This window comes from Schistocerca nitens, chromosome 9, assembly GCF_023898315.1.
Source record: "Schistocerca nitens isolate TAMUIC-IGC-003100 chromosome 9, iqSchNite1.1, whole genome shotgun sequence".
NCBI classification, from domain to species: domain Eukaryota; kingdom Metazoa; phylum Arthropoda; class Insecta; order Orthoptera; family Acrididae; genus Schistocerca; species Schistocerca nitens.
Window position 1 is genome coordinate 301971051 of NC_064622.1, and position 27602 is coordinate 301998652.

General features: G+C 43.4%; 1 protein-coding gene across 1 annotated transcript; it reads left to right on the top strand.

Moving 5' to 3' along the window:
• The first annotated feature begins 252 nt into the window (after nt 1-252).
• LOC126203759 (uncharacterized) lies at nt 253-27066 on the top strand. The gene is made up of 3 exons (XM_049938128.1): nt 253-358; nt 12593-12833; nt 25802-27066. The coding sequence occupies exon 3, from the start codon at nt 26036-26038 to the stop codon at nt 26624-26626; it is 591 nt and encodes a 196-aa protein (XP_049794085.1). The 5' UTR covers nt 253-358; nt 12593-12833; nt 25802-26035; the 3' UTR covers nt 26627-27066.
• The last annotated feature ends 536 nt before the right edge of the window (nt 27067-27602 follow it).

Consider the following 27602-nt stretch of genomic DNA (forward strand, 5'->3'; position numbering starts at 1 on the left):
GCGGGGCCGTGTTGTGTAGCGGCCAGACTCTTCGCCCCTCCCCCGCCGCCTCCTCGTCTTCACCCCCGGCCTCGACGGCAGCCGCAGAGGACTCGTCCCCTGCAGCCACTGGGGCCCCCGCAGAGAAGGGCAACTGCACGAGCGCGGTGCCGCTGCAGGGCCCCGAGCACACGGTCACCGAGCTGCGCTTCCCCGGCGGCTCGCAGACGCGCTTCGCGGCCACGCTGTTCGCGCAGCCCGGCGCCCGCCTGCTGGTGCAGCTCGCCTACGTCGACGTCGCGCCCGGCGTCTTCTCGTGCGAGCTCGCCTCCGTGCGCGTCTACTCCTACAAGGACGGCCAGCTCACCCTGGTCGACAGGTGAGGCTCCTCCTGCAGCGTCCCCGCCCAACTTTGGCACGCAGCAATTGTAGTTGATTTGGACTGAAAATTCACGCAGTCAGATAGCAACGTTGCCAGATGTACCTTAACGGAGAGACTCCACTCAAAAATTTAACTTTTCTTCTACTTTGCCGCTTTCAACCGAATTTTAAAATCGTGTCCATGACGTAAAGATGTAGTAGTATCCAAGCTTTAAAGTCCAAAACTTCACTGGATTTGAGTTTTGATTTTTAATGTGATTTTAATGGTACTTTTGAAAACCAACTTTTGGTTCCCAGGGCTCAATTTTCACATTCCAGAATTTTAAGGTATACGCGTAAATGTCCGAGGGAACTTTGCATCGTAATTCGGAATAACGCAGGCACTGCAATATTGTATTTATCCGCCGACACAGGACAAGCGACTTTCTAGTAAAATGTCTCCCCTGTAGGGGAATATATACACTCCTGGAAATGGAAAAAAGAACACATTGACACCGGTGTGTCAGACCCACCATACTTGCTCCGGACACTGCGAGAGGGCTGTACAAGCAATGATCACACGCACGGCACAGCGGACACACCAGGAACCGCGGTGTTGGCCGTCGAATGGCGCTAGCTGCGCAGCATTTGTGCACCGCCGCCGTCAGTGTCAGCCAGTTTGCCGTGGCATACGGAGCTCCATCGCAGTCTTTAACACTGGTAGCATGTCGCGACAGCGTGGACGTGAACCGTATGTGCAGTTGACGGACTTTGAGCGAGGGCGTATAGTGGGCATGCGGGAGGCCGGGTGGACGTACCGCCGAATTGCTCAACACGTGGGGCGTGAGGTCTCCACAGTACATCGATGTTGTCGCCAGTGGTCGGCGGAAGGTGCACGTGCCCGTCGACCTGGGACCGGACCGCAGCGACGCACGGATGCACGCCAAGACCGTAGGATCCTACGCAGTGCCGTAGGGGACCGCACCGCCACTTCCCAGCAAATTAGGGACACTGTTGCTCCTGGGGTATCGGCGAGGACCATTCGCAACCGTCTCCATGAAGCTGGGCTACGGTCCCGCACACCGTTAGGCCGTCTTCCGCTCACGCCCCAACATCGTGCAGCCCGCCTCCAGTGGTGTCGCGACAGGCGTGAATGGAGGGACGAATGGAGACGTGTCGTCTTCAGCGATGAGAGTCGCTTCTGCCTTGGTGCCAATGATGGTCGTATGCGTGTTTTGCGCCGTGCAGGTGAGCGCCACAATCAGGACTACATACGACCGAGGCACACAGGGCCAACACCCGGCATCATGGTGTGGGGAGCGATCTCCTACACTGGCCGTACACCATTGGTGATCGTCGAGGGGACAGTGAATAGTGCACGGTACATCCAAACCGTCATCGAACCCATCGTTCTACCATTCCTAGACCGGCAAGGGAACTTGCTGTTCCAACAGGACAATGCACGTCCGCATGTATCCCGTGCCACCCAACGTGCTCTAGAAGGTGTAAGTCAACTACCCTGGCCAGCAAGATCTCCGGATCTGTCCCCCATTGAGCATGTTTGGGACTGGATGAAGCGTCGTCTCACGCGGTCTGCACATCCAGCACGAACGCTGGTCCAACTGAGGCGCCAGGTGGAAATGGCATGGCAAGCCGTTCCACAGGACTACATCCAGCATCTCTACGATCGTCTCCATGGGAGAATAGCAGCCTGCATTGCTGCGAAAGGTGGATATACACTGTACTAGTGCCGACATTGTGCATGCTCTGTTGCCTGTGTCTATGTGCCTGTGGTTCTGTCAGTGTGATCATGTGATGTATCTGACCCCAGGAATGTGTCAATAAAGTTTCCCCTTCCTGGGACAATGAATTCACGGTGTTCTTATTTCAATTTCCAGGAGTGTATAATGGATATACGGGTACGGGATGTAGACCGACGATTAACGACATATAGAGGTTTGGATCCTGCCGTCAGTCGTGCTCGGGCAACCAAATAGTAAAGCGACCGCTCCCAGTAAGCGGGAAATCGGGGTTCGAATTTCGGCCCGGCACCAAAGTTCATTGTTCAAATGGTTCAAATGGCTCTGAGCACTATGCGACTTAACAGCTGAGGTCATCAGTCCCCTAGAACTTAGAACTACTTAAACCTAACTATCCTAAGGACATCCATCACACACATCCATCCTCGAGGCAGGATTCGAACCTGCGACCGTAGCGGTCCCGCGATTCCTGACTGAAGCGCCCAGAACCGCTCGGTCACTCCGGCCTGCATGTTCATTGTCGTCATTCCATTTTACAGCTGAAGGTTATTGATATCGCAACTGCGAATACAATTAATGTATTTCATAACAGCTGCAGTCGCCGCAGTGCGTGTTTCTTCGGACTTTGCATCATAATTCGAAATAACACAGTCACTGCAATATTGTATTTATCCGCCCACACCAGGCAAGCGACTGTCAAGTAACATAACTGCCCTGCACGGGAATATATGTAATGGATGTATGGCATTTAATAAATTCACAAGACGTTGTTCAATAGTTCTATGCAATCATTTTAAGAAAAATGTTCTAATTTACGTACAGTATTTTTACACATTTCAAACTTAAATTTTCTTTAATTATCGGTAAATAAATTTCAAAACAAAAGAGATAAACTGCATTTCCTATAATATTAATGCACAGGAGTATGCAAATACCTGAAGACCACTTATTGTAAAAAGTTTACCGAAATAGGTTAATATTTCTGATAAAAAAAGTTGCCATTAAACTTAGAAAAACAAGCTTAAGGGAAAAATGGGTTTTAAAATTTTGTTAAAATATGAAAGCTAGTACAAGACACACAACGTTAAAATTCAGCAACACCGCACGTTTTCCCTACCTACTCCTGCTTCTGGTGATTTCAATAGCAGGGTAGCATTTTTCTTGATTTTTTTTTCTCTTCTCTTGTAGACTACTTCATCCGCCGTTGATTTCTAGGTAAGCAGATGTTCTGGGAGGGTGAGAAAGGAGTGCTGTGCAAACTTTCATTTGCCTTTTGTGCCTTGCCATCAGTGCATCTTCCCAGTAGCGCATCAGGTGCAAGTCTCTGGCAGACTATCTTGATCACTTTGGCAGCTGTCAACCAAAGCCCCTGGCGCAGTCCACATTTCAAATGTTTCTTAGGCATACTTTTAACTCGAATACAATGAAATCGTTTTCAGGCCGAAGAACAGACACTCCATGGGAAATACCCATTAAGATCTACTTGAAAAAAAAATTACAAACTGAACTTTTAGGGTGGACTCTCTCCTTAAGGGGAGGTTCTAGTCGAGAGGAACGAAAAATAGGCGAAGTTTAGAATTTTTTCATATACGGATTGTTCTTTTTAAAATGGGTGTTTTACCACTGTATTGTACATACATTCGTGTGAAAAAATGTTTTTATCTCATAAAAAATTAAAAATAATGGCTGCAGCACTTTTCAAAGTCCTGGTTTGCACAAAGCCTTGAACAGACTCTTACCTATTTCTGAAACGCATAAAAATAGACAATTCTTAAATTAGAATGAATTTTGGGGGACTTCACGGTGGGGTTTTGAAAAATACCTCGAAAAAACAAATTGCCACAATTTGAAAAACTTGTCAATTTCTTGGGATGTTTTTCTAAGTTCAAATGTGTAAAAAAGTATTTAAAAGTCGAATAAAAAAGAATAGGCCCCGGTAAGTCCCCCTAAATTTAATTATCTTTCATTTTTTAAAAATCAGATAAATCGCTGATGTGTCGAAGCTCTAGAGCGCATTGCATACTGAAACACAACCTACGATTAGCTTATAAACAGAACTGATGATACTTTCTGCAGGACCTGACCATCATTTTGAAGGACAATGTTCAAGCATGTACCGTGCAAGCAGTTACTGATTTGTTTGACAGATGGGGCTGCTAAGTGCTATACCACCTACTGCACTCCCCTGACTTAAGCCCTCGTGAGTTCAACTAGATTTCTAAGCTGAAGGAAACACTTCACGGCATTCGCTTCAGAATTGCTACAAATTCGTCGGGAAATAGACCGCGCCGCTCGAACTGTCAACACAACTGGCACTGCTAAGAGTATCCTACGACTTCCACATCGCTGGCAACGGGTTATACACAACGTTGGTGACTACTATGAAAGTCAGCAAAACTTTGGAACACGTATCTATTTTGTACGAGCTGTAAATAAATAGTTGCCACTATTATACACTCCTGGAAATGGAAAAAAGAACACATTGACACCGGTGTGTCAGACCCACCATACTTGCTCCGGACACTGCGAGAGGGCTTTACAAGCAATGATCACACGCACGGCACAGCGGACACACCAGGAACCGCGGTGTTGGCCGTCGAATGGCGCTAGCTGTGCAGCATTTGTGCACCGCCGCCGTCAGTGTCAGCCAGTTTGCCGTGGCATACGGAGCTCCATCGCAGTCTTTAACACTGGTAGCATGCCGCGACAGCGTGGACGTGAACCGTATGTGCAGTTGACGGACTTTGAGCGAGGGCGTATAGTGGGCATGCGGGAGGCCGGGTGGACGTACCGCCGAATTGCTCAACACGTGGGGCGTGAGGTCTCCACAGTACATCGATGTTGTCGCCAATGGTCGGCGGAAGGTGCACGTGCCCGTCGACCTGGGACCGGACCGCAGCGACGCACGGATGCACGCCAAGACCGTAGGATCCTACGCAGTGCCGTAGGGGACCGCACCCCCACTTCCCAGCAAATTAGGGACACTGTTGCTCCTGGGGTATCGGCGAGGACCATTCGCAACCGTCTCCATGAAGCTGGGCTACGGTCCCGCACACCGTTAGGCCGTCTTCCGCTCACGCCCCAACATCGTGCAGCCCGCCTCCAGTGGTGTCGCGACAGGCGTGAATGGAGGGACGAATGGAGACGTGTCGTCTTCAGCGATGAGAGTCGCTTCTGCCTTGGTGCCAATGATGGTCGTATGCGTGTTTGGTGCCGTGCAGGTGAGCGCCACAATCAGGACTACATACGACCGAGGCACACAGGGCCAACACCCGGCATCATGGTGTGGGGAGCGATCTCCTACACTGGCCGTACACCACTGGTGATCGTCGAGGGGACAGTGAATAGTGCACGGTACATCCAAACCGTCATCGAACCCATCGTTCTACCATTCCTAGACCGGCAAGGGAACTTGCTGTTCCAACAGGACAATGCACGTCCGCATGTATCCCGTGCCACCCAACGTGCTCTAGAAGGTGTAAGTCAACTACCCTGGCCAGCAAGATCTCCGGATCTGTCCCCCATTGAGCATGTTTGGGACTGGATGAAGCGTCGTCTCACGCGGTCTGCACGTCCAGCACGAACGCTGGTCCAACTGAGGCGCCAGGTGGAAATGGCATGGCAAGCCGTTCCACAGGACTACATCCAGCATCTCTACGATCGTCTCCATGGGAGAATAGCAGCCTGCATTGCTGCGAAAGGTGGATATACACTGTACTAGTGCCGACATTGTGCATGCTCTGTTGCCTGTGTCTATGTGCCTGTGGTTCTGTCAGTGTGATCATGTGATGTATCTGACCCCAGGAATGTGTCAATAAAGTTTCCCCTTCCTCGGACAATGAATTCACGGTGTTCTTATTTCAATTTCCAGGAGTGTAGTTCCAACCCTCGTACATAACTGTACCACCACCAGTAGTACAGGCAATGCAACCGCAGGATTTTGCGTCATGAACACACTTCTACAGGTGGTTCTTGCACCATTGTGTGGATGAGCGGATCCTATTCATGGATGAAACCAAGTTCACCAGGGGAGTGTTCTGAATTTCCACAACAGTTATGTGTGGGCTGACGAAAACCTACATGCTCCGGGCCCCCGCGGCCTCCAGGAGCGATACGGTCTGAACATTTGGACAGGGTTCCTGGATGGACGTGTGATTGGACCTTACCTTCTTACATCACATCTCACGGGTGCCGCGTGCTTCCGATTTCTTGACAACGTACTGCATGGTCTCTTGGAAGATGTACCACTGCATGTGCGTCAAAATATATGCTTCCAGCACGATGGCGCACCACCTGATATTTCACGTGAAAACCGAGGTCTGAACCAACGATTTGGGCAACTGTGGATAGATCGTGGTAGCCCGATTGCGTTGCCTGCACTATCTCCCGACTTAAACATGCTAGACTACTACCTGAGGGGCCACACAAAATTCACGATTTATGAGACCCCTGTGGCGTCCGAAGAAGACCTACTGGCGCGAATTACGGCTGCGGCGGATGCTGGAGGATAAGGGATTGTTGATAGTGTGTACAGGACATTGGTACCGAGGTACCGTATCTGTGCTGAAGTTGGTAGTCGTCACATCGAGCACTACTTGTAAGTGAACCCAGACGACAAGAAGCAGGAGTCAGAGAGCAACGTGTGTTGTGGTATTTTGTGTGAAGCAGGAAAACGGGACATTTCCGGACAAGAGTTCCTATGCTAAAATTAACCGTTTTGGTCACCATTACAAATTCTCAAAGTCTGTAAAGGGAAGTTAGTTACAACCTGCATATGATGACTAATAGCGTCTATCTATAAACTTTTCGTAGCTGTCTCTTACATTTTTCCTCGACTGCTTATGTCCTGCTATCCGTGGTGTTGCTGTGCCAGCCTCATCACAATCTATATTGTACTGTTCTTCACCAGTCACTACACCTTTGCTTTTTCGTATTTATGAAGTTATTGCAGTCCTCTTTTTTCCTTTTCTTTCTGAAAGCAGTACGTTACCGCACACATGAACTTGCGGGCTTGGCTCGGTAGAATACTTTCGTTCTTCTTTTTCACTTCACATGTTGGGCTTGCACGACTAGTCGCAGTGGACATGTTTTGAAATGAAACAGAGGTAAATGGAGACGCAAAACCAAAAAGAAAATAAATTACGAACTAGACTTCTAGTTCAACAAAGCGAAACTACAACACCAGTTAACATGCAAGATAATCGATTGTTAAGTTTCAGACAAGCGCGCTTTAGTTTCTGAGGACGGCAAAGTGGCTCGTGCTGCCTGCTCACGCGCAGACCGTCTTTGGGTGGCTTTGCTAGGAAACCAGGCGACGCTGCTGAGCTGTCAGTACCAAAGACTCGTCTCCCACAGTACAATGTAGCTAAGCGTCGTCAGACCAGCGTACGCTGCTGGACATTAAAACTACAGGACCAGGAAGGATAGCAAGTAACGAAATGTTGCTTATGGTGCGTACACAGAATGGAAGAAAGAATGTAATCCAAAATTTCTAAATAATTTGGGGGACACAGCGTGCGAAATTTGTAAGCAGAGCTGGAACCTGTGGCAGCGACAGTAGCTTTGACTCGGCTAGTCATCGTATCGAACTGAGTCTGGGTGACGTATGGGCGTGTCATTCGATGCTGCTTCAATTCTGTCTTTATGGCTGGTGAGTAGTGGGAATGTAGTCGCTCTCTCGGAAATCCATGGTGTTTCTAATCGACGGAAGATCTGGAGAAAGGGCTGACCAGAGCCAAAGTCGAACAAGCAGGTGCAGACACCACAGGCAGTGTGAGGTCTTGTGTTATGCTGTTGAAAGATAATGTCACAAAGTACCAGCTGGTATGGGATTAACACGTCGGAAACGTAACACCTGTCGTCCAAATTATCAGTGCTCTGGAGCATAGGCACTCATGTTGTATACCGAATTACGAATAGTACCATCGATCACACCAGGTGCTAGATCCATATGACGACGATGAACGCTGTCTACCAACGTCCGTTCCCCGTCAATTATAATGCTATACATACAAGCGGGACACTTCTCTCCAAACGGAGTTGTGCCAATCCTATGTCCTCTGTTGTCTGCAGCCGCGCCTCTCTCTGCTGCCGTGTAAAGGAAAAACCACAATAATGGCGACCGTGTTGACAGTCCATGGGACTCCAGGCGTCGTCGCATTGTGCACTGTCTGTGTAGATGGATGTCTTGTTGGGCACGCCTCTTTCCCGAATTAAGTTACGTGACATGGCTGTCAGATCCTGCACGACTGAACAGCAGTATATGTGGCCTCTCGGGCTCTAGTCGCATGGGGCCATTGACATCTTGCATGGTGTAGATAAGGCCCTTCTGAACCCATTGATGACGCATGTCTGAAACTGTATGGTCTCAGAGATCTTTCCAACTCTCAAACATCGTCGCTTCAATTTGCATATGTACATCATAGACGCTGGTAAGCAAAATCTCAAATTTACTAAGATAAATTATTCTCTAGCATGTCATGAGCCCAACACATATTTCAAAATAAATTCGTAATCGCTTATGAAACATAAGGCCGATAAGCAGTCACAGTAACAGGATTTGAATTCACACAATAGAACGTGGCAGTAAACTACAGTCATCGTCTCGGGGTGTTAGTTCACAAAGCATTGCCTGTGTAGAAACAAACTACAGTACAGCAGAACATTGCAAGGCAAAACTTTTGTATAATGACTAAACAAGGTAACGTGAGAACTAATTGGTTGGCTGATGGCCATGTAGGATTAGAGAAACCATCACTCAAGAAAAGATTCTAGTTATTAATTTGGTGAATCAGCTTATGAAATGTAACCAATATAGTTAATCTGAGAGGAGAACTGTTGTGACAAAAATCATTTCTCTTTTCAGTGCAGACTCGAGAGATGCCATAATAAATTTTAGTTGACGTCTATATTTGGTGGATTTCATATTACAGCTTACTTCCTATGAATAGATGCCACCTCAGCGCTCCACCGCATTGAGGAGCTCTCGAAAATGCACAGTTATTTGTGCGATATGTTGTAATAAAATGACAGGAAACGTCGTACACGTCCTTAAAGAATCTTCATGTTACAACTTGCTTGTTAAGAAGGTATGCGATTCCAAGGAAATGGCATATTGAATAATCCATCAAAAAGCGTTGTTCTTGATACGATTTATTAAAATTAAATGTCTATTAATAGTACATTAGGGATTATGCCTTCAGCAGATGGTAACATACAGGGCGTAGTCATATGACAGTTCAGCATAGTGTAGTGAATACAGATGTGTAGTTAAGAAGCGATGTGGAGCTGGTTCGTGTCTTACCAAGTTCATATATATTTTTTTATTCACCTTCAAGTTTTCTACAATGTTCTAGGACTTTCATATTGATTTAACGGAAGTTTATTCTGTAATATGCAATCCCGTCGGAGGTTCGATCCTCCATCGGTCATGTGTGTGTGTGTGTGTGTGTGTGTTGTTCTTAGCATAAGTTGTTTTAAGTAGTGTGTAAGTCTAGGGACCGATGACCTCAGCAGTTTGGCCCCTTAGGAATTCATACATTGCACTGTAATATGCAAGTGCCCTATTTCTCAGCAGTGAGTTTGTTCGATCGGCCTTATCTACAAGAGAGCTTGCACAACTTGCAGTAAGGTATTTTGCACTTTTTCGTTTTGCCTTAAGACCTGTGAGAACTTGTTTATCTTCGATATTGTGGAACACATCTCTTCTGTTGCAAGCTCTTTGTTTTCATAACTTGGGAGGAGGTAGTATGGACGAAAACGAGATAAAATATCCAATAAAAGTGGGCTCTAGACTGCATACCTTAATAACTTTGAGTACTTGTTCAGTACAGGAGAGGAAATGAAATGATCGTGTGGCATTGGGCATTGAGGGCCGGGAGTACCCATCCGGGGAAGTTCGGCCTCAGGGTGCAAGTCTGTATTTCAGGTGACCCGACATTGGACGAACTGCGCGTTGGTGATGTTGAAGTGATGACGAGGACAGCACAGGACCCAGTCCACAAGGGCAGCAAATCTCCAACCTGGGCCTACTGCATGGTAGGGAAACAAGTTGCCACTCAGCTAAGCTGGCGGACTAGCACAAGAGATGTGTTTCGCAGTAGGGAAGACGAAACAGTGTTATAGCTCTTAAGGTATGCGCTTTAGAAGCCAAGTTCACTGGACTTTCTTCCTTGCTTTGGTCCACGCTCCCATTTTTTAAAATTTGGAAAGCGAAGTGCTTTCAGTAGAAGAGCAGTGCCTCACAGGAGCGAAGGTGAACGTGCGCTCGGCTCTTAAAGTACCGGTATGCATTTTACAGCAGATATTGACTAGACTTTTTTTCCTTGATTTAGTTAATACTACCTCCACTAAAAGTTTTTCGGTATAGTTCCACTTCACCCTCTTTATATGTCGAAGGCTGCAGTGGGTGACAACCAAAGGAGTCCAACTCCGTATATATACGAGTATATATATAGTGTGTAATGGGTGTAAGTAAGGATATTTTTACATGCAGTACCTTAATATGTACACACATCAGTGTGCTGGTTGTTTTTTCTCTGCGTCGAACATTCTACCTGACGTTTTCTGTATGGTTGTAACTGCATCACTTAAGTGGACTACCCCTGTCAGTATAGCCAGACATTTTCAAAAATGGCTCTGAGCACTATGGGACTCAACTGCCGAGGTCATTAGTCCCCTAGAACTTAGAACTAGTTAAACCTAACTAACCTAAGGACATCACAAACATCCATGCCCGAGGCAGGATTCGAACCTGCGACCGTAGCGGTCTTGCGGTTCCAGACTGCAGCGCCTTTAACCGCACGGCCACTTCGGCCGGCAGACATTTTCTGTGCACGTGTCCACATTTCAACAACTGACGTGTTACCCAGGGGGGAAATAAGAAATAAGCATTAATGGCTTGCTTTTGTCAATGTAATTGGAGGTACTACCCAAGCTAAAAACACATTACTTGTAATAGCTACAATAATTAGTCTGCAAATGAAGTAAATACTAGCGTAATGTTGTTCAATACAACGTCCTCAGTCACCAACAGAAATACCTACACATACCTGTTACATTATATACGAGGTGCGGCTAGAAAAAAACCGGACTGATGCTGGAAAAAACATTTATTTACAATTATTTACAATTTCATGTTATCTCCTTCAATGTACTCTCCTCCTCGGTCTCTACACCGCTCCATACGAATTTTCCACTGTTCATAGCAATGCTGCAGATCATTTTCGGTAAGTCCATACATTACTTCCGTCGCTTTTTCTTTTACTGCTTCAACAGTCTCAAATCTAGTTCCTTTCAAAGCTGACTTGACTTTAGGGAAAAGAAAAAAGTCACAGGGGGCCAAATCAGGTGAGTAGGGTGGATGATCTAAGATGGGAATGTTGTGTTTTGCCAAAAACGTCTTCACTGACAACGCACTGTGAGCTGGGGCATTGTCTTGGTGAAGGATCCATGACTTTTTTCTCCACAAATCGTTCCGTTTTCTCCGTACTCGCTCACGTAGGGTAGCCAGGACGCTAATGTAGTAATGCTGATTCACTGTTTGTCCCTCTGGTACCCAGTCAATGTGCACAATCCCTTTGATGTCAAAAAAAAAAAAAAAACAATCATCATTGTCTTGAATTTCGATTTTGACATTCGTGCTTTTTTTTGTCGTGGAGAACCAGGAGTTTTCCAATGCATCGATTGGCGTTTAGTTTCGGGATTGTAAGTAAAAAACCACGATTCATCGCAAGTAATAACATTTTGTAAGAAGGTGGGATCACTTTCAATGTTTTCCAGGATGTCAGAACAAATCATTCTTCGGCGTTCCTTCTGTTCAATTGTGAGACACTTTGGAACCATTTTTGAACACACTTTGTTCATGTTGAAACTTTCATGAAGAATCTGCCTAACACTTTCCTTGTCAACTCCTGTTAACTCAGACACTGCCCTGATTGTTAAACGGCGATCTTGTCGAACAAGTTTACCGATTTTTTCAATGTTTGCATCAGTTTTTGCTGACAATGGTCTGCCAGTGCGAGTGTCATCACTGGTGTCTTCGCGGCCATCTTTAAATCGTTTAAACCACTCAAACACTTGTGTTCGCGATAAACAATCATCGCCGTACACTTGTTGTAACATTACAAACGTTTCACTTGCAGATTTTCCTAGTTTGAAACAAAATTTGATGTTAACACGCTGTTCTTTCTGTACACTCAACATTTTACGACGCACAGACAAAACGTCAACTACTTAAAACAGACGCCACGGGCAGACTGAGTGCAGGAGGCAGATGAAACTCGAGCAGTAGGCGGAGCTAGAGTCACGTGACAGGCCACGCGACTTTCAGCCTTATTGCATTCGTTTTATTGTTTCACCAGTACTAGTCCGGTTTTTTTCTAGCCACACCTCGTATATGCGCGCATTTCTCGTAATTGAAAATAAATGGTTTCCTAAGGAATGTTCTAATCAGACAAAGAAGACCATTTAAACGTGGTTCCGCGCTTTCGCAGGGCTTGCGGCTCTGAAAACCGGAGCACGGCCGTTCTCACGGAGGGTGGAGTTGCTATAGTGACGTACGCGACAGTGCTGCCCTCCAGCAATGCGTCTGGAAACGCCACTGGCGCGTTCACCGTTCTGGCGCAAGTGCTCGGCGCCCCCAGCTACCAGCCCGGATACCGACCACCGACGCCCACGCAGATCACCGGCAACTACAACCTTTACCAGACGCCACCCACTTATTACTACAACCAGGTGAGTGACATAAGGAATAAATCACAACGCTATCCAAAAGGTTAATATAATCTATTAACGGGCACCTATTTACCGAACAGGGTATCTCAAACGTTATAGTACAAGGTGAAACTTGACCACAGCAATTAGGAGTACAACAGTATGCACTTAGAAAATTTGTGAAATTTCGATAAAAGATAACAAAATTGTAAAATCTCTGTCTCAGCAAAACAGTCAACAGCGAATACGATTACCCCTTACTGCTATACATGTTCGTTAGCGATGTGACAACTATCAATGAACTGGTTCTAGATTTTATTTTTTTATTTATTTATTTATTTATTTATTTTTTTTTTTTTTTTTTGGCATGTGATCCAATCCTACGAATGAGGTATGGGGAGATCTGGAAACATCCTTAATGGAGACTAAAGGGCTGCAGATCGTCTTTCCAATGCATCCCAAACGTTCTCGACAGGATTCTGATGTGGGAAAGTCACTGGCCAGTCCAATCAATGGCTGTCTTCACATGCAAGTACAGTAGAGTCCTATTAATCAGAACTAATTGGGACCGGACCTTTTTCGGATTACCGATTTGTTCGGATTAACCGGAATTACGGTGACGAGTTTCTACAATGAAGTATACCAATCATATAAGTAAGTACACCATGGTAACAAATGGGAACAAGTGTGGGAACAATGGCTCACTCTCACTCCCCGCCAGAGTTGCCGTTGCATAATATGTAAAGTCGCTAGCCAGTGTTAAAATTCCCGCTAGATATGTAAAATAACGGTCATTAAAAATCCGCTAGATGTCGCTAAACTTTCTTAAGGGCAAAGATATGTCTGCGGGCAGGTGGGGGGGGGGGTGGGGGGAGGGAATTATTTAATTTATTTTCAGCACTTGGGTATTGCCAGACAATAATGTACTACAACGCCTACTATTTTTAATGGTCCTATTTTGCTTTTATTCCAGCGATATTTTAGAAACTTGGTATGAAACACTACAAATCACATTAATTTATTGATAAATGGTACTGAAAGTTTATTATTTTCGACAACAAAATTAGTCTAACATATGCACAGTTGGAAAAATCTGAAAAAGTAAATTTGTAAACGAAGCCATTAAATGTTCCACTCAATCGAAATTATTCGTGTCTCAAGCTTCCTATCCGAAAAGACAAAATGAAAAGTATGATTTTAGCTATTAAAATTATGTAGTTGTACATGAGATTAGTAATAAAATAAAATACATACATTGTGACATTTTAAACGTGTTACATTGAAAGCCCAAATAATTTAGCTGTTCATAAATCCAACTTTTATTATGAGACAAACCCTAAAATCGCGGAAAAAATCGGCTGTTTCACATAAAAGACCAATGCCACTCAAAAAATATATGGAATAGCTGGTTTTTTGCGATTTCACGGCTGGTCCGATAGCAGAAGTTGTTCGCAATGATGAGTAACTTCGATTCGACTTTTGATGCAACATGTCACGATGTATATATTACGCTGCACGTTCATGAAAGAAAATATAATTATTAACTGAATGCTTTTACTTAAATTTCAAAATCATGTAGGAAGTCTCCAGGTTCATCAATTGCGTTAACTGAAGAAAAAGTTGAAGCCTCTCCGGTTTCTCTTGGTCTTCCTTTGCCGACTTGGTCAATAACATCTTCTGGCAGATCATAAATCGAGCAACTCATGTTTTTAATCTCGAGTTGGTTTCTGATGAGAAGAAGAGAATTTACAGTTTGTTCAGAAAGTCTGTTCCGAAGCTTATTTTTCACAATATTCATGGAGCTAAACATCCCCATGAACCATGGACCTTGCCGTTGGTGGGGAGGCTTGCGTGCCTCAGCGATACAGATGGCCGTACCGTAGGTGCAACCACAACGGAGGGGTATCTGTTGAGAGGCCAGACAAACATGTGGTTCCTGAAGAGGGGCAGCAGCCTTTTCAGTAGTTGCAGGGGCAACAGTCTGGATGATTGACTGATCTGGCCTTGTAACATTAACCAAAACGACCTTGCTGTGCTGGTACTGCGAACGGCTGAAAGCAAGGGGAAACTACAGCCGTAATTTTTCCCGAGGACATGCAGTTCTACTGTATGATTAAATGATGATGGCGTCCTCTTGGGTAAAATATTCCGGAGGTAAAATAGTCCGCCATTCGGATCTCCGGGCGGGGACTACTCAGGAGGACGTCGTTATCAGGAGAAAGAAAACTGGCGTTCTACGGATCGGAGCGTGGAATGTCAGATCCCTTAATCGGGCAGGTAGGTTAGAAAATTTAAAAAGGGAAATGGATAGGTTAAAGTTAGATATAGTGGGAATTAGTGAAGTTCGGTGGCAGGAGGAACAAGACTTTTGGTCAGGTGATTACAGGGTTATAAATACAAAATCAAATAGGGGTAATGCAGGAGTAGGTTTAATAATGAATAAAAAAATAGGAGTGCGGGTTAGCTACTACAAACAGCATAGTGAACGCATTATTGTGGCCAAGATAGACACAAAGCCCATGCCTACTACAGTAGTACAAGTTTATATGCCTACTAGCTCTGCAGATGATGAAGAAATAGATGAAATGTATGACGAGATAAAAGAAATTATTCAGGTAGTGAAGGGAGATGAAAATTTAATAGTCATGGGTGACTGGAATTCGTCAGTAGGAAAAGGGAGAGAAGGAAACATAGTAGGTGAATATGGATTGGGGGGAAGAAATGAAAGAGGAAGCCGCCTTGTAGAATTTTGCACAGAGCATAACTTAATCATAGCTAACACTTGGTTCAAGAATCATGAAAGAAGGTTGTATACATGGAAGAAGCCTGGAGATACTGACAGGTTTCAGATAGATTATATAATGGTAAGACAGAGATTTAGGAACCAGGTTTTAAATTGCAAGACATTGCCTGGGGCAGATGTGGATTCTGACCACAATCTATTGGTTATGAACTGCAGATTGAAACTGAAGAAACTGCAAAAAGGTGGGAATTTAAGGAGATGGGACCTGGATAAACTGAAAGAAGCAGAGGTTGTACAGAGTTTCAGGGAGAGCATAAGGGAACAACTGACAGGAATGGGGGAAAGAAATACAGTAGAAGAAGAATGGGTAGCTCTGAGGGATGAAGTAGTGAAGGCAGCAGAGGATCAAGTAGGTAAAAAGACGAGGGCTAATAGAAATCCTTGGGTAACAGAAGAAATATTGAATTTAATTGATGAAAGGAGAAAATATAAAAATGCAGTAAATGAAGCAGGCAAAAAGGAATACAAACGTCTCAAAAATGACATCGACAGGAAGTGCAAAATGGCTAAGCAGGGATGGCTAGAGGACAAATGTAAGGATGTAGAGGCTTGTCTCACTAGGGGTAAGATAGATACTGCCTATAGGAAAATTAAAGAGACCTTTGGAGAGAAGAGAACCACTTGTATGAATATCAAGAGCTCAGATGGCAACCCAGTTCTAAGCAAAGAAGGGAAGGCAGAAAGGTGGAAGGAGTATTTAGAGGGTTTATACAAGGGCGATGTACTTGAGGACAATATTATGGAAATGGAAGAGGATATAGATGAAGACGAAATGGGAGATAAGATACTGCGTGAAGAGTTTGACAGAGCACTGAAAGACCTAAGTCGAAACAAGGCCCCGGGAGTAGACAACATTCCATTAGAACTACTGATGGCCTCGGGAGAGCCAGTCATGACAAAACTCTACCATCTGGTGAGCACGATGTATGAGACAGGCGAAATACCCTCAGACTTCAAGAAGAATATAATAATTCCAATCCCAAAGAAAGTAGGTGTTGACAGATGTGAAAATTACCGAACTATCAGTTTAATAAGTCACAGCTGCAAAATACTAACGCGAATTCTTTACAGACGAATGGAAAAACTGGTAGAAGCCGACCTCGGGGAAGATCAGTTTGGATTCCGTAGAAATGTTGGAACACGTGAGGCAATACTGACCTTACGACTTATCTTAGAAGAAAGATTAAGAAAAGGCAAACCTACGTTTCTAGCATTTGTAGACTTAGAGAAAGCTTTTGACAATGTTAACTGGAATACTCTCTTTCAAATTCTGAAGGTGGCAGGGGTAAAATACAGGGAGCGAAAGGCTATTTACAATTTGTACAGAAGCCAGACGGCAGTTATAAGAGTCGAGGGGCATGAAAGGGAAGCAGTGGTTGGGAAAGGAGTGAGACAGGGTTGTAGCCTCTCCCCGATGTTATTCAATCTGTATATTGAGCAAGCAGTAAAGGAAACAAAAGAAAAATTCGGAGTAGGCATTAAAATTCATGGACAAGAAGTAAAAACTTTGAGGTTCGCCGATGACATTGTAATTCTGTCAGAGACAGCAAAGGACTTGGAAGAGCAGTTGAACGGAATGGACAGTGTCTTGAAAGGAGAATATAAGATGAACATCAACAAAAGCAAAACGAGGATAATGGAATGTAGTCGAATTAAGTCGGGTGATGCTGAGGGAATTAGATTAGGAAATGAGACACTTAAAATAGTAAAGGAGTTTTGCTATTTAGGGAGTAAAATAACTGATGATGGTCGAAGTAGAGAGGATATAAAATGTAGACTGGCAATGGCAAGGAAATCGTTTCTGAAGAAGAGAAATTTGTTAACATCGAGTATAGATTTAAGTGTCAGGAAGTCGTTTCTGAAAGTATTTGTATGGAGTGTAGCCATGTATGGAAGTGAAACATGGACGATAACTACTTTGGACAAGAAGAGAATAGAAGCTTTCGAAATGTGGTGCTACAGAAGAATGCTGAAGATAAGGTGGGTAGATCACGTAACTAATGAGGAGGTATTGAATAGGATTGGGGAGAAGAGAAGTTTGTGGCACAACTTGACTAGAAGAAGGGATCGGTTGGTAGAACATGCTTTGAGGCATCAAGGGATCACAAATTTAGCATTGGAGGGCACCGTGGAGGGTAAAAATCGTAGAGGGAGACCAAGAGATGCATACACTAAGCAGATTCAGAAGGATGTAGGTTGCAGTAGGTACTGGGAGATGAAGAAGCTTGCACAGGATAGAGTAGCATGGAGAGCTGCATCAAACCAGTCTCAGGACTGAAGACCACAACAACAACAACAAACATCCTTTCCACTTCGGCGTTTGAATATGGTAACGATAGAACAGCAATAGCGAAATCACTTAAATCCTTGAAGGTGTTTATTCCAATCGCATTTTTATGCACTTCACCAAGAATTGTTTTCAAAAATTACATAAGAGTCGATTCTGTTCATCTGAGTACATATTATAAAGCATCTCCGCTGTGTAACATCGATCTTTAGTAGTCTTAAAATGCCATTTTAATTCATCCCGCTGGGATAAATTTCTTGCTGTGGCCGGTTCGATAGATAGCCATCGTGTGTCACACGCTTTCAGTATTTTTAACGGTGCCTCACCGCAATTAATTAGCTGAAAAATATTTTTATACTCAATTTGGCGCTTTGACGAGTGTGAGAACCATGTGTAGGTTTCACGGACCAGAAACTCTATGTTTCGTGGCAAAGTGATTTCTAATGCGTGCGTTACTGCCAGCTGTAATGAGTGACATACAGAAGGTATCAAAATGAGATGTGGAAGATAGTGCTGCGTTTTCAGAACTGTATACACGCTGTAGCTGGAACCACTCATAACAGCTGTATTATCGGTTCATATTGCAATTAAATTTTGTAGTTTGCGGCCCTTAGCTTTTAAACACTGAAAAAGTGCCGATACCATTCAAACGGCATCAGAACTCTCCAGGGGCTGCAAAGCTAAAAACGCAGACACTACTTTTTTTTATTTAAACTGAAATATCTTACGACGATCCTGATGCTTACATCTGTTGATTCATCTAATAATAAACTATATTTTTGGTCACCTATGTCACTTAAAAGTTCCTTTTTGAAATGAGGTGCTAGAATATAATTTATTAGCTCCGTACATTTGGTTCTATGTAATTTCATGTCATTTGTTGATTTCGAATCCTTAAAGCATTTTTTACACACGTCATTCCAGTGATCAATGTTGGAAATTGAGCTATGTTCAACAACATTCAACGCTAACGTACACTCAGCTCTTGCACATGAGTTACATGTTTTCACTGGTACTGCGGAAAATGTCAGTTGCTTATTTTGAGAAATTAGTTCATATTTCACTGGTACTGCGGAAAATGTCAGTTGCTTATTTTGAGAAATTAGTTCATATTTTGCTCGTATGTTTTTTCGTTTCCAAATGCTTTTTCAAATCGCTAATTTTTACATTCATTTCGGACTGACAATAGCTACAATAGGCTTTAGTTGAGTTACCTGGCACAGGCTTCAACCAATATTTGAACTCCATGCAGTGTTCCCACTCTTTTCTATAACTCTGGCTGTAGATCTTTCTTTTAGGCGGCACTTCCATGATTTTTTTTATAACTGCGTTAATTCCACACAAATACTATCGTTACACAATCAAAACCGATAATTTGTAAACAACTGCAAGAACTAACGACACCGCAATATATCGATACAACTAAAATGAATGTGACATTCCAAACAGTCCAGTTCCAATACAGTATGCTTTAGACTTGTCCACTGTTTCTATGTTTCGATACAGTGTATCGATACGTGGAACTGTTTCAGTTTTTCGGAACGGCTGTGGTTCACTGTTTCGAAACAGTGGTGTTTCAATCCGCCCCTGTCTCGGATAACCGGACCAGATTCGATCTCGAGCCAGACACAGAAACTGTATCGTTGTTTCAAAATAAAGCTGTTTCAGTCCACCTGTGCTTGGAACGGACTAATTGTATCGAAACATCGATGTTTCATTCCGCTCTGTGTCGGACGAGATTCGGGCTCGGCACAGGTACTGAAACACAACATACCACTTCATGAAACACTTTCAAGTGTCGAAATCTTTTGACAAGCAATAGCGTGAAGCTTAAGATATCCGAAAATAAAACTTCGTTTCTAGCTGACTGTCCTATTCCGAAATGGCATAACATCTGCTTAGTAAACACTAACCAAACAATAAAACAACGCATACTATTCACATTCAAAATAATAAATATGTGAAAATCATTTAGTTAAATTAAACTTTTTAATAACATACGCTTCTCTGTTCATGTGCAGTAATCATATTAAGAAACGCAAGTAAGCCTATAACATTTTGAATAAAAAAAAGGCGTAGAGTGACAGTTATTAGACATATACATAAAGTTGATGTAGGTATAATTGCAAGCAATCTGTTTGACATATCACTGATAGTGTAATGGTGAACGGGAAGGGCTGGGAAGCATGGTGAATTTATAGTAACGGTTCGAAACGCATTGAAACACAAAATTTTTTTCTGTTATATTTTGTTACTTATTCGAATTATTTGGCGTTATTTGTGAGTCTATAGTCACTGTGCCTATTATCCACAATGATTCCCTTTGTGTGCATGGAAATTAGCAGGATGGGTGTATTACCCATATTAACGGAATGTGGGAATCCCAGTAGCATATCCGTTGTTTCTGCAGCTTTCTCCCATCTCCAGTTCCGTTCGTGGTGGTTCTTCTGTCTTCAGCTATGGCTGTCCTCAACCAATTGAAAAGTATGAAAGTCACACGACACGAAAGCAGTGCATTTGCTGCAGGAAATACGAAACTGCCAAGACACCTAAGTGATAGTTTCATACTTTCTGCGATATGATTAGCGCTCTCGCACCTCATTTGTGTTTATATGGACATACTTATACAGTAGACATTCAAGATGATAAAATGTGTAGGGATATTAGATTACAAAACACAAACTGTTTCACTGTTTCGAAACAATGTATCGAAACATTACATTGTACTGTTTCATTTGTTTCGAAACAGCTACGTGTTTCAGTTTGCCCATCTCTAGTATGCTTGTTCTTATTCATTGTTGAGTCACGAAGCTCCTACAGTTTTTCTGCGGGTTCGCTACTGCAGTGCCGCCAAGCGGCTGTTCTGTATAAACGCTGCGAAACAATTATGCGTTTTGTAAATGAAGTGCAAAAGCACATTCAAAATAAAAATGCGGTCTTATTTCGGCCATATTATGGCACTATAAATTGCAGCAGCTTTCAAAACTATCAGTTTTTCGATTTCCAAAGAATGCTGTGAGGAATGTGAATAATTATTATAGGAATTTTAAAAAATGCCCATTTTAACGTACTTACACTTTTAGGCTTGCGAGAAAATATTCACATTTTCTATTCACTCGTTTGGCATCAGAACTTTGACACTTAACGAGACGCAAAAATCTCTTTATCATCTTTACATGATGTTACTACTATGTAAATGGCGGACCGTTTCTCGGATACAAATAAACTTTTCCAATCTGTACCTATTAATATACTAGTATTTGGTTTCATACTTCAGTTTCATTAAACAAGAAAAGTAAACACAGCTGTGCATTTTTTTACTACATTAAGGAAATATGTGGATCCTTTTGTACATAATTAAGATACCCGTGTATAACTTTCCAAGAAAATTGTTAAAATTAGCAGGTCGTAAGAAAGTTCATGATAGCAAGGAAGCGTTTTAAATTGCAATTGACTACATTATGCGAGTATAAACGAAGAGTTAATTGAAGTCTCTAGCGGATACTGGTGGTGTAAAAGTATTTTGCGGTACAATATGCATGCGCTGAGTTTTTCTCCATAGAGTAATCTTTTATTTTCTCTCTCCACAAGGGGAATTAGGGAAGTAAAGGAATGTTGATATTTATTAGGAAGAGAAAATTAGCACAACACTGAGGATGTAGCGGTGGTCCATAGCCAAAAGTGACTGAGTTTTAAGACCGACTCATATGCAAAAGATTTAAAAGGTATCTTAGTCTTGACTGCCTAAAAAGTCGCTAAAATTTTTTTCCGCTAAAGCCACAATTTTGCCCGCTAAACGTTCATAAAATGCGCTAATTCTAGCGACTTTGTCGCGAGGACGGCAACACTGCTCTCCGCCCTTGTTGTGTGCGTTGTTGAGACCTCTGCAGTGTCTGTGGTCTGTGCACTGCCACTTGGCTCGCAAAGCGCTTGGTTACGTTAGTCATCGATCGCTGGCATGCGTAACAGTTGTATTGTATTCATTAAGGTGCAGTGATGTACGTATTTTCGTCATGAGTAAACGGAAACATACAACTTTAACTTTCAAAGAAAAACTGAATGCTTTGAAGCGGATAGACAATGGTGAGAATGTATCTAAACTGGCAACGGAACTGGATATTGGTAAAGCAACCATTTGTGATTGGAAGAAGAACCGAGTGAAGCTTGAATTGTCCTGTGCAACGTCTTCGGGCAGCCTTTGAAACAGTCCCTGGTTTACGCAGGATAGAGAAAGGGGAACTCCTTTGAATGAAGCACGGGTTCAGGAGAAGGCTGTTTGCTTGAACAAGTTAATAAATGGTGATGAGTCTTTTAGTGCGATTATGGGTTGGAAGGACAGATGCAAAAAACGTCATGGAATCCGTCAGCTAACAATTACTGGAGAGAAGCTTTCTTCTGACCGTGACGCAGCGGAGGAATACTTGGGTGAGTTTGAAAAAATGTTAAGAGAGGTAAAGTATTCTCCCCAACAAATTTATATCGCTGACGAGACTGGCCTTAATTTTAGGGCACTGCCAACAAAAAGCTCGGCATGAAAAGCAGAAAACCATGCTCCTGGTTTTAAAATGTGCGAAGGTTGTGTGACTTTATTAGCGTGCAGCAACGCTGCTGGTAATCACAAGCTGTCTTTAATTCTGATCGACAAATCTGCTAGGCCCAGAGCTTTTAAAAACTGCAACATGAAGTGCCTGCCCGTATAGTATCACAACCAGAAAAAAGTGGATGGACGGTAAGCTGTTCAAAGAATGGTTTCACTGCCAGTTTGTTCCCTCTGTTCGACGGTTTTCTATGGAAAATCATTTGTCTTCCGTGCAACCCTTTTGATTAATAACGCGCCATCTCACCCCAGCACTGAGGAATTATGTGATGGAGAAATTGTGGAGAAGTTTTTGCCGCCGAATGTACACCACTTCTACAGCCGATGGGCCATGGCGTACTGCAAACATTAAACCTGATTTACAGAAAACAATTTTTAAGAATGCTGATCCGAGATGATAGCATTAATTTAGTGGACAAAATAAAAAAGACCAATGTGAAGGACTTTGTTTATTAGGCCGCTGAGGCAAGGCAGAATATTTCAGAAAATACTCTGACAAAATCGTGGAGAAAACTGTGGACATCTCTTGAACTTCAGGACAACCTAGTTGAAAATGAAGAGGAAAATCTTCTACAAAGGATACAATCCCTGGATGTGAAGAAGCTAGTGAAGGAGACAGAGATGAGTGGATGGCAGCGTATGGGGTATGTGTGGAGAACCTGATTTAGTTGCTGCTGTGACTCAAGACCAGGAAGAAGTGGAGTGCTGTGACGGAAGTGACAATGAGCCTGAAAGCAACAAAGGAGAGCTGGTGCCACACAGTGACGCAGCAGAAGCCCTTGACCTCGCGCTACATTATTTGGAGCAACAGCCCACTGCTACACCCGCTGATTTGATGTTTATGAGACGAGGGCGCAACCATGGGTCATATAACAGTCTGTCTTCATTACGCCAATAAACAGTGACTGAGTTTTTGTCATCGAAAAAGTAGAGATAAAATGTTCGCTGTATTTTAGTAAGTTTGACAGCTTTTCTTTCATTGTTATGCATTGATTAAACCTAATGTTTTTCTTGCTAATTTTTCTAATACATGTTTACTGTACTGTGTAAATTAAAATAGTGTGTATGTACAGACGAATGGAAAAACTGATAGAAGCCGACCTCGGGGAAGATCAGTTTGGATTCTGTAGAAATGGTGGAACACGTGAGGCAATACTGACCCTACGACGTATCTTAGAAGAAAGATTAAGGAAAGGCAAACCTACGTTTCTAGCACTCGTAGACTTAGAGAAAGCTTTTGACAATGTTGACTGGAATACTCTCTTTCAAATTCTGAAGGTGGCAGGGGTAAAATACAGGGAGCGAAAGGCTATTTACATTTGGTACAGAAAGCTGATGGCAGTTATAAGAGTCGAGGGGTATGAAAGGGAAGCAGTGGTTGGGAAGGGAGTGAGACAGGGTTGTAGCCTATCCCCGATGTTATTCAATCGGTATATTGAGCAAGCAATAAAGGAAACAAAAGAAAAGTTCGGAGTAGGTATTAAAACCCATGGAGAAGAAATAAAAACTTTGAGGTTCGCCGATGACATTGTGATTCTGTCAGAGACAGCAAAGGACTTGGAAGAGCAGTTGAACGGAATGGACAGTGTCTTGAAAGGAGGGTATAAGATGAACATCAACAAAAGCAAAACGTGAATAATGGAATGCAGTCGAATTAAGTCTGGTGATGCTGAGGGAATTAGATTAGGAAATGAGACGCTTAAAGTAGTAAAGGAGTTTTGCTATTTGGGGAGCAAAATAACTGATGATGGTCGAAGTAGAGAGGATATAAAACTAGGACTGGCAATAGCAAGGAAAGCGTTTCTGAAGAAGAAAAATTTGTTAACATCGAGTATAGATTTAAATGTCAGGAAATCGTTTCTGAAAGTATTTGTTTGGAATGTAGCCATGTATGGAAGTGAAACGTGGACGATAAATAGTTTAGACAAGAAGAGAGTAGAAGCTTTCGAAATGTGGTGCTACAGAAGAATGCTAAAGATTAGATGGGTAGATCACATAACTAATGAGGAGGTATTGAACAGAATTGGGGAGAAGAAGTGCTTGTGGCACAACTTGACTAAAAGAAGGGATCGGTTGGCAGGACATGTTCTGAGACATCAAGGGATCACCAATTTAGTATTGTAGGGCAGTGTGGAGGGTAAAAATCGTAGAGAGAGACCAAGAGATGAATACACTAAGCAGATTCAGAAGGATGTAGGCTGCAGTAGGTACTGGGAGATGAAGAAGCTTGCACAGGATAGAGTAGCATGGAGAGCTGCATCAAACCAGTCTCAGGACTGAAGACCACAACAACAACAGCAGTTTACCGCACAGTTTTCCATACTTAGACTAACATTTTTCATGTTCGGATTAACCGAACGTTCAGATTGCCAGGGTTCAGATTAGCGGGACTCTGCTGTAATTCGTTTAACAGTCTAGGCACTGTAGCCGAAAACTCGAACTTCCACTAGATTAGTCTTACTTGCAAAAGAAATTTCAACTGTTATCGGTAATATGTAGAAGTGAGTTTATCGTTTCTCTTCTCCCTCGTCTCACGCCTCATCCTCTCCTCCACCTCCTACTACTATCCCCTACTTCCCTGTCCTGTATAATCATCCTTTTCCTCTCTCTCTCTCTCCTCCTCGCACCCCTCCCCTTCTACTCCCCTCTCCCTCTTCTTACCTTATACTCCTCCTCCCCCCTCTCCTCCTTCCTCTCCCCTTCATTTCCCCATCCTACCCTGTCCCTCATCTCTATCCATCTCCTCTCCCTCTCCCCAGTCCTCTCCCGTCCCCCTCTACTGGGGATGGCACTGTTGTAACTCTACTGTTCTGTCAGACTGATGGTTGGACGCCAGACCACGGTAGGTAAATGAACAATGATAAGATATGTAAGGTTGATATCAGATTCCATGAAGGAAAATGGGCCCCCCTTCTCCTCCCCTCTCATCTCCCCGTTTTCCTTACTTTTTCATGAGACAAGCACTATACACTACTAGCCTGAGAAGGTACAACCACGCTTTTATCCATTGATGACATTACTGTAGCCTTACAGAACTGTCCAAGGCAATTCTGTGCATTTTATCTATAAATGTGCTTGCTGTTAGAAACTGAAAACATGAACACAAATTGCGAAAATGCGATTTGTGGAAAGTGGTTGACAGACGCAACAATTTTATTCCGAGCCAACTTCGTCTGGCTTCACAGTGTGGACTGGTACAATTATCATTTAGTTTAGCAATTGGAAAGAGCTTGTTGCTTCCAGAAAGAGCAAAAACAACAACTGTGTAGCGTGTATTAAATAAATCGCTCTATATGTTTCAGATCGACAGGAATGACGTAGGTTACCAGAATAACAATGGGCCCTACTATAAGAAGCCTGCATCATACTACTACCTTCCTGGTAAACGCAACAGCCACTACCAACCGCCTTCGTCTACGAGTCCACCACTGCTACCACCAACTGGCAGTTATCATCAGAGACAGTATCGGAACTACGATTACACAAAGACTCCAAAAAATGGCGGCTACTACGAGCCGCCAGAGAACTTCGATTATATGAAGGCTCCAGCGAACCAGGACTACCTGAAGACTCAGCAGCATCAACATTACCTGCAGTCTCCACAGCATCAAAATTTCCCAGAGAATCCTCAGAACTTTCGTCAGCGCCAGAGCTACCAAAATGATGTGCAGCAGAACTTCGGCCATCTGAACCCACCAAACAATCTCAATGGATTCCCTGCAGGAAACTATCACCAGGGGGCACCAAATGGTCCTCCTCCTGCCGGCACTGAGGCGTATTTCGACTACAGACCCGACGGCTCTCCTGGGCAACCGCCAACGCCATCTGGCTACCACCCAGACTACCAGCCGCCCTCATACCTGCCCACCACGATCGCGCCTCCCACCCAGGAACAGGGAAGATTTCATTCCCAGTGGCAGGCACCACCAATCGGTGGCCTTCAGGGACCACAGGCGAATTTCCCAGTTAGCCCTCTGGGAAGCGATGGAGACTTCTTCGCTGGGGACTGCAACGGGTCTGCGTGGCAGGTCAGCAGTCTCGACCCAGCATTCAATAATAGGTTTGAGCAGCAATTCCAGCTTTATCCTACGAACTATGTATGGCCACAGGACTTGGCTCAAGACTGAAATGTATGTTATCCACTGCTTCTCTTCCATATGGAAATAAAAAACAACGTATAACTGATAGATACGTACGTGATATAAGCGAGAAATGCATCTACACTGCGCCAAAATAAAAGAGAGTGTGTTGTCATTTCTAACACGTTATGATTATAAACTAACTTCCCGATGAGCTGGAGACTTAAAACTTTCAACATAGCTCAGAGCTCAGTGACATTGCAATATTAACCCGCTTTCGCTTCATGTGTGTGACAGGAGTTACTTTGTGTACCACCGCCATTTTCCCCTTTTCCTTTTCCACCCGCGAAAGTTTCGTGGAAAGAACGGTTGTTGGTAAAGTCCCCATGTGAGCTTTATTCTCCTTCATTTTTACCTTAGAGGTCTTTCCGTGAGGTAATACTGGGAGGAAGCAATGTATTGGTTGACTCAGCTGAAGAGAAACTGAAATAACCCTGAAATTTACCGCACGTCTGTTGTATTCTCATCAAAATGTTTTAAAGTGACCGAAAAATTTCACACACAGAGAACTAAAATGCAGAAAATAATTATTTAATTCTCTTAGTACCGCTGGGATCAATATGACCCCATAATGTGCACATTGGAAATGTATACCTACCTTGTTTTCAAAACTATTATTTTCAAAATACATGACTTACACCTTCTGAGTCATCTGTATCCAATGATGTTTTGTCCGTTTTTATATTTACAAGACATTAAAATTTATTCATGGCTTTTGCATTACGTATCACTGGGATCAATATGACCCCAACTGAAATTACTTGTCTGTTTCTTCAATACAACATTTGCATGGGGGCTTAATTATATAGATATGAAATGCAAATACTTTTAACTTTTAGTAGTTGTCTGTCCGATTACGAAGTCTCGTAAACGGTTGGCCCTGACTGGTACTTGTATGCAATCTGACTGCATAGAATAACAACAAGGAATGAAAGGAAATTTCCGTTAACACAATTAATTAAGT

What these genes read in the sequence shown, in the direction of transcription:
- LOC126203759 (XM_049938128.1), top strand. Translation starts at nt 26,036, where the DNA reads ATGAAGGCTCCAGCGAACCAGGACTACCTGAAGACTCAGCAGCATCAA.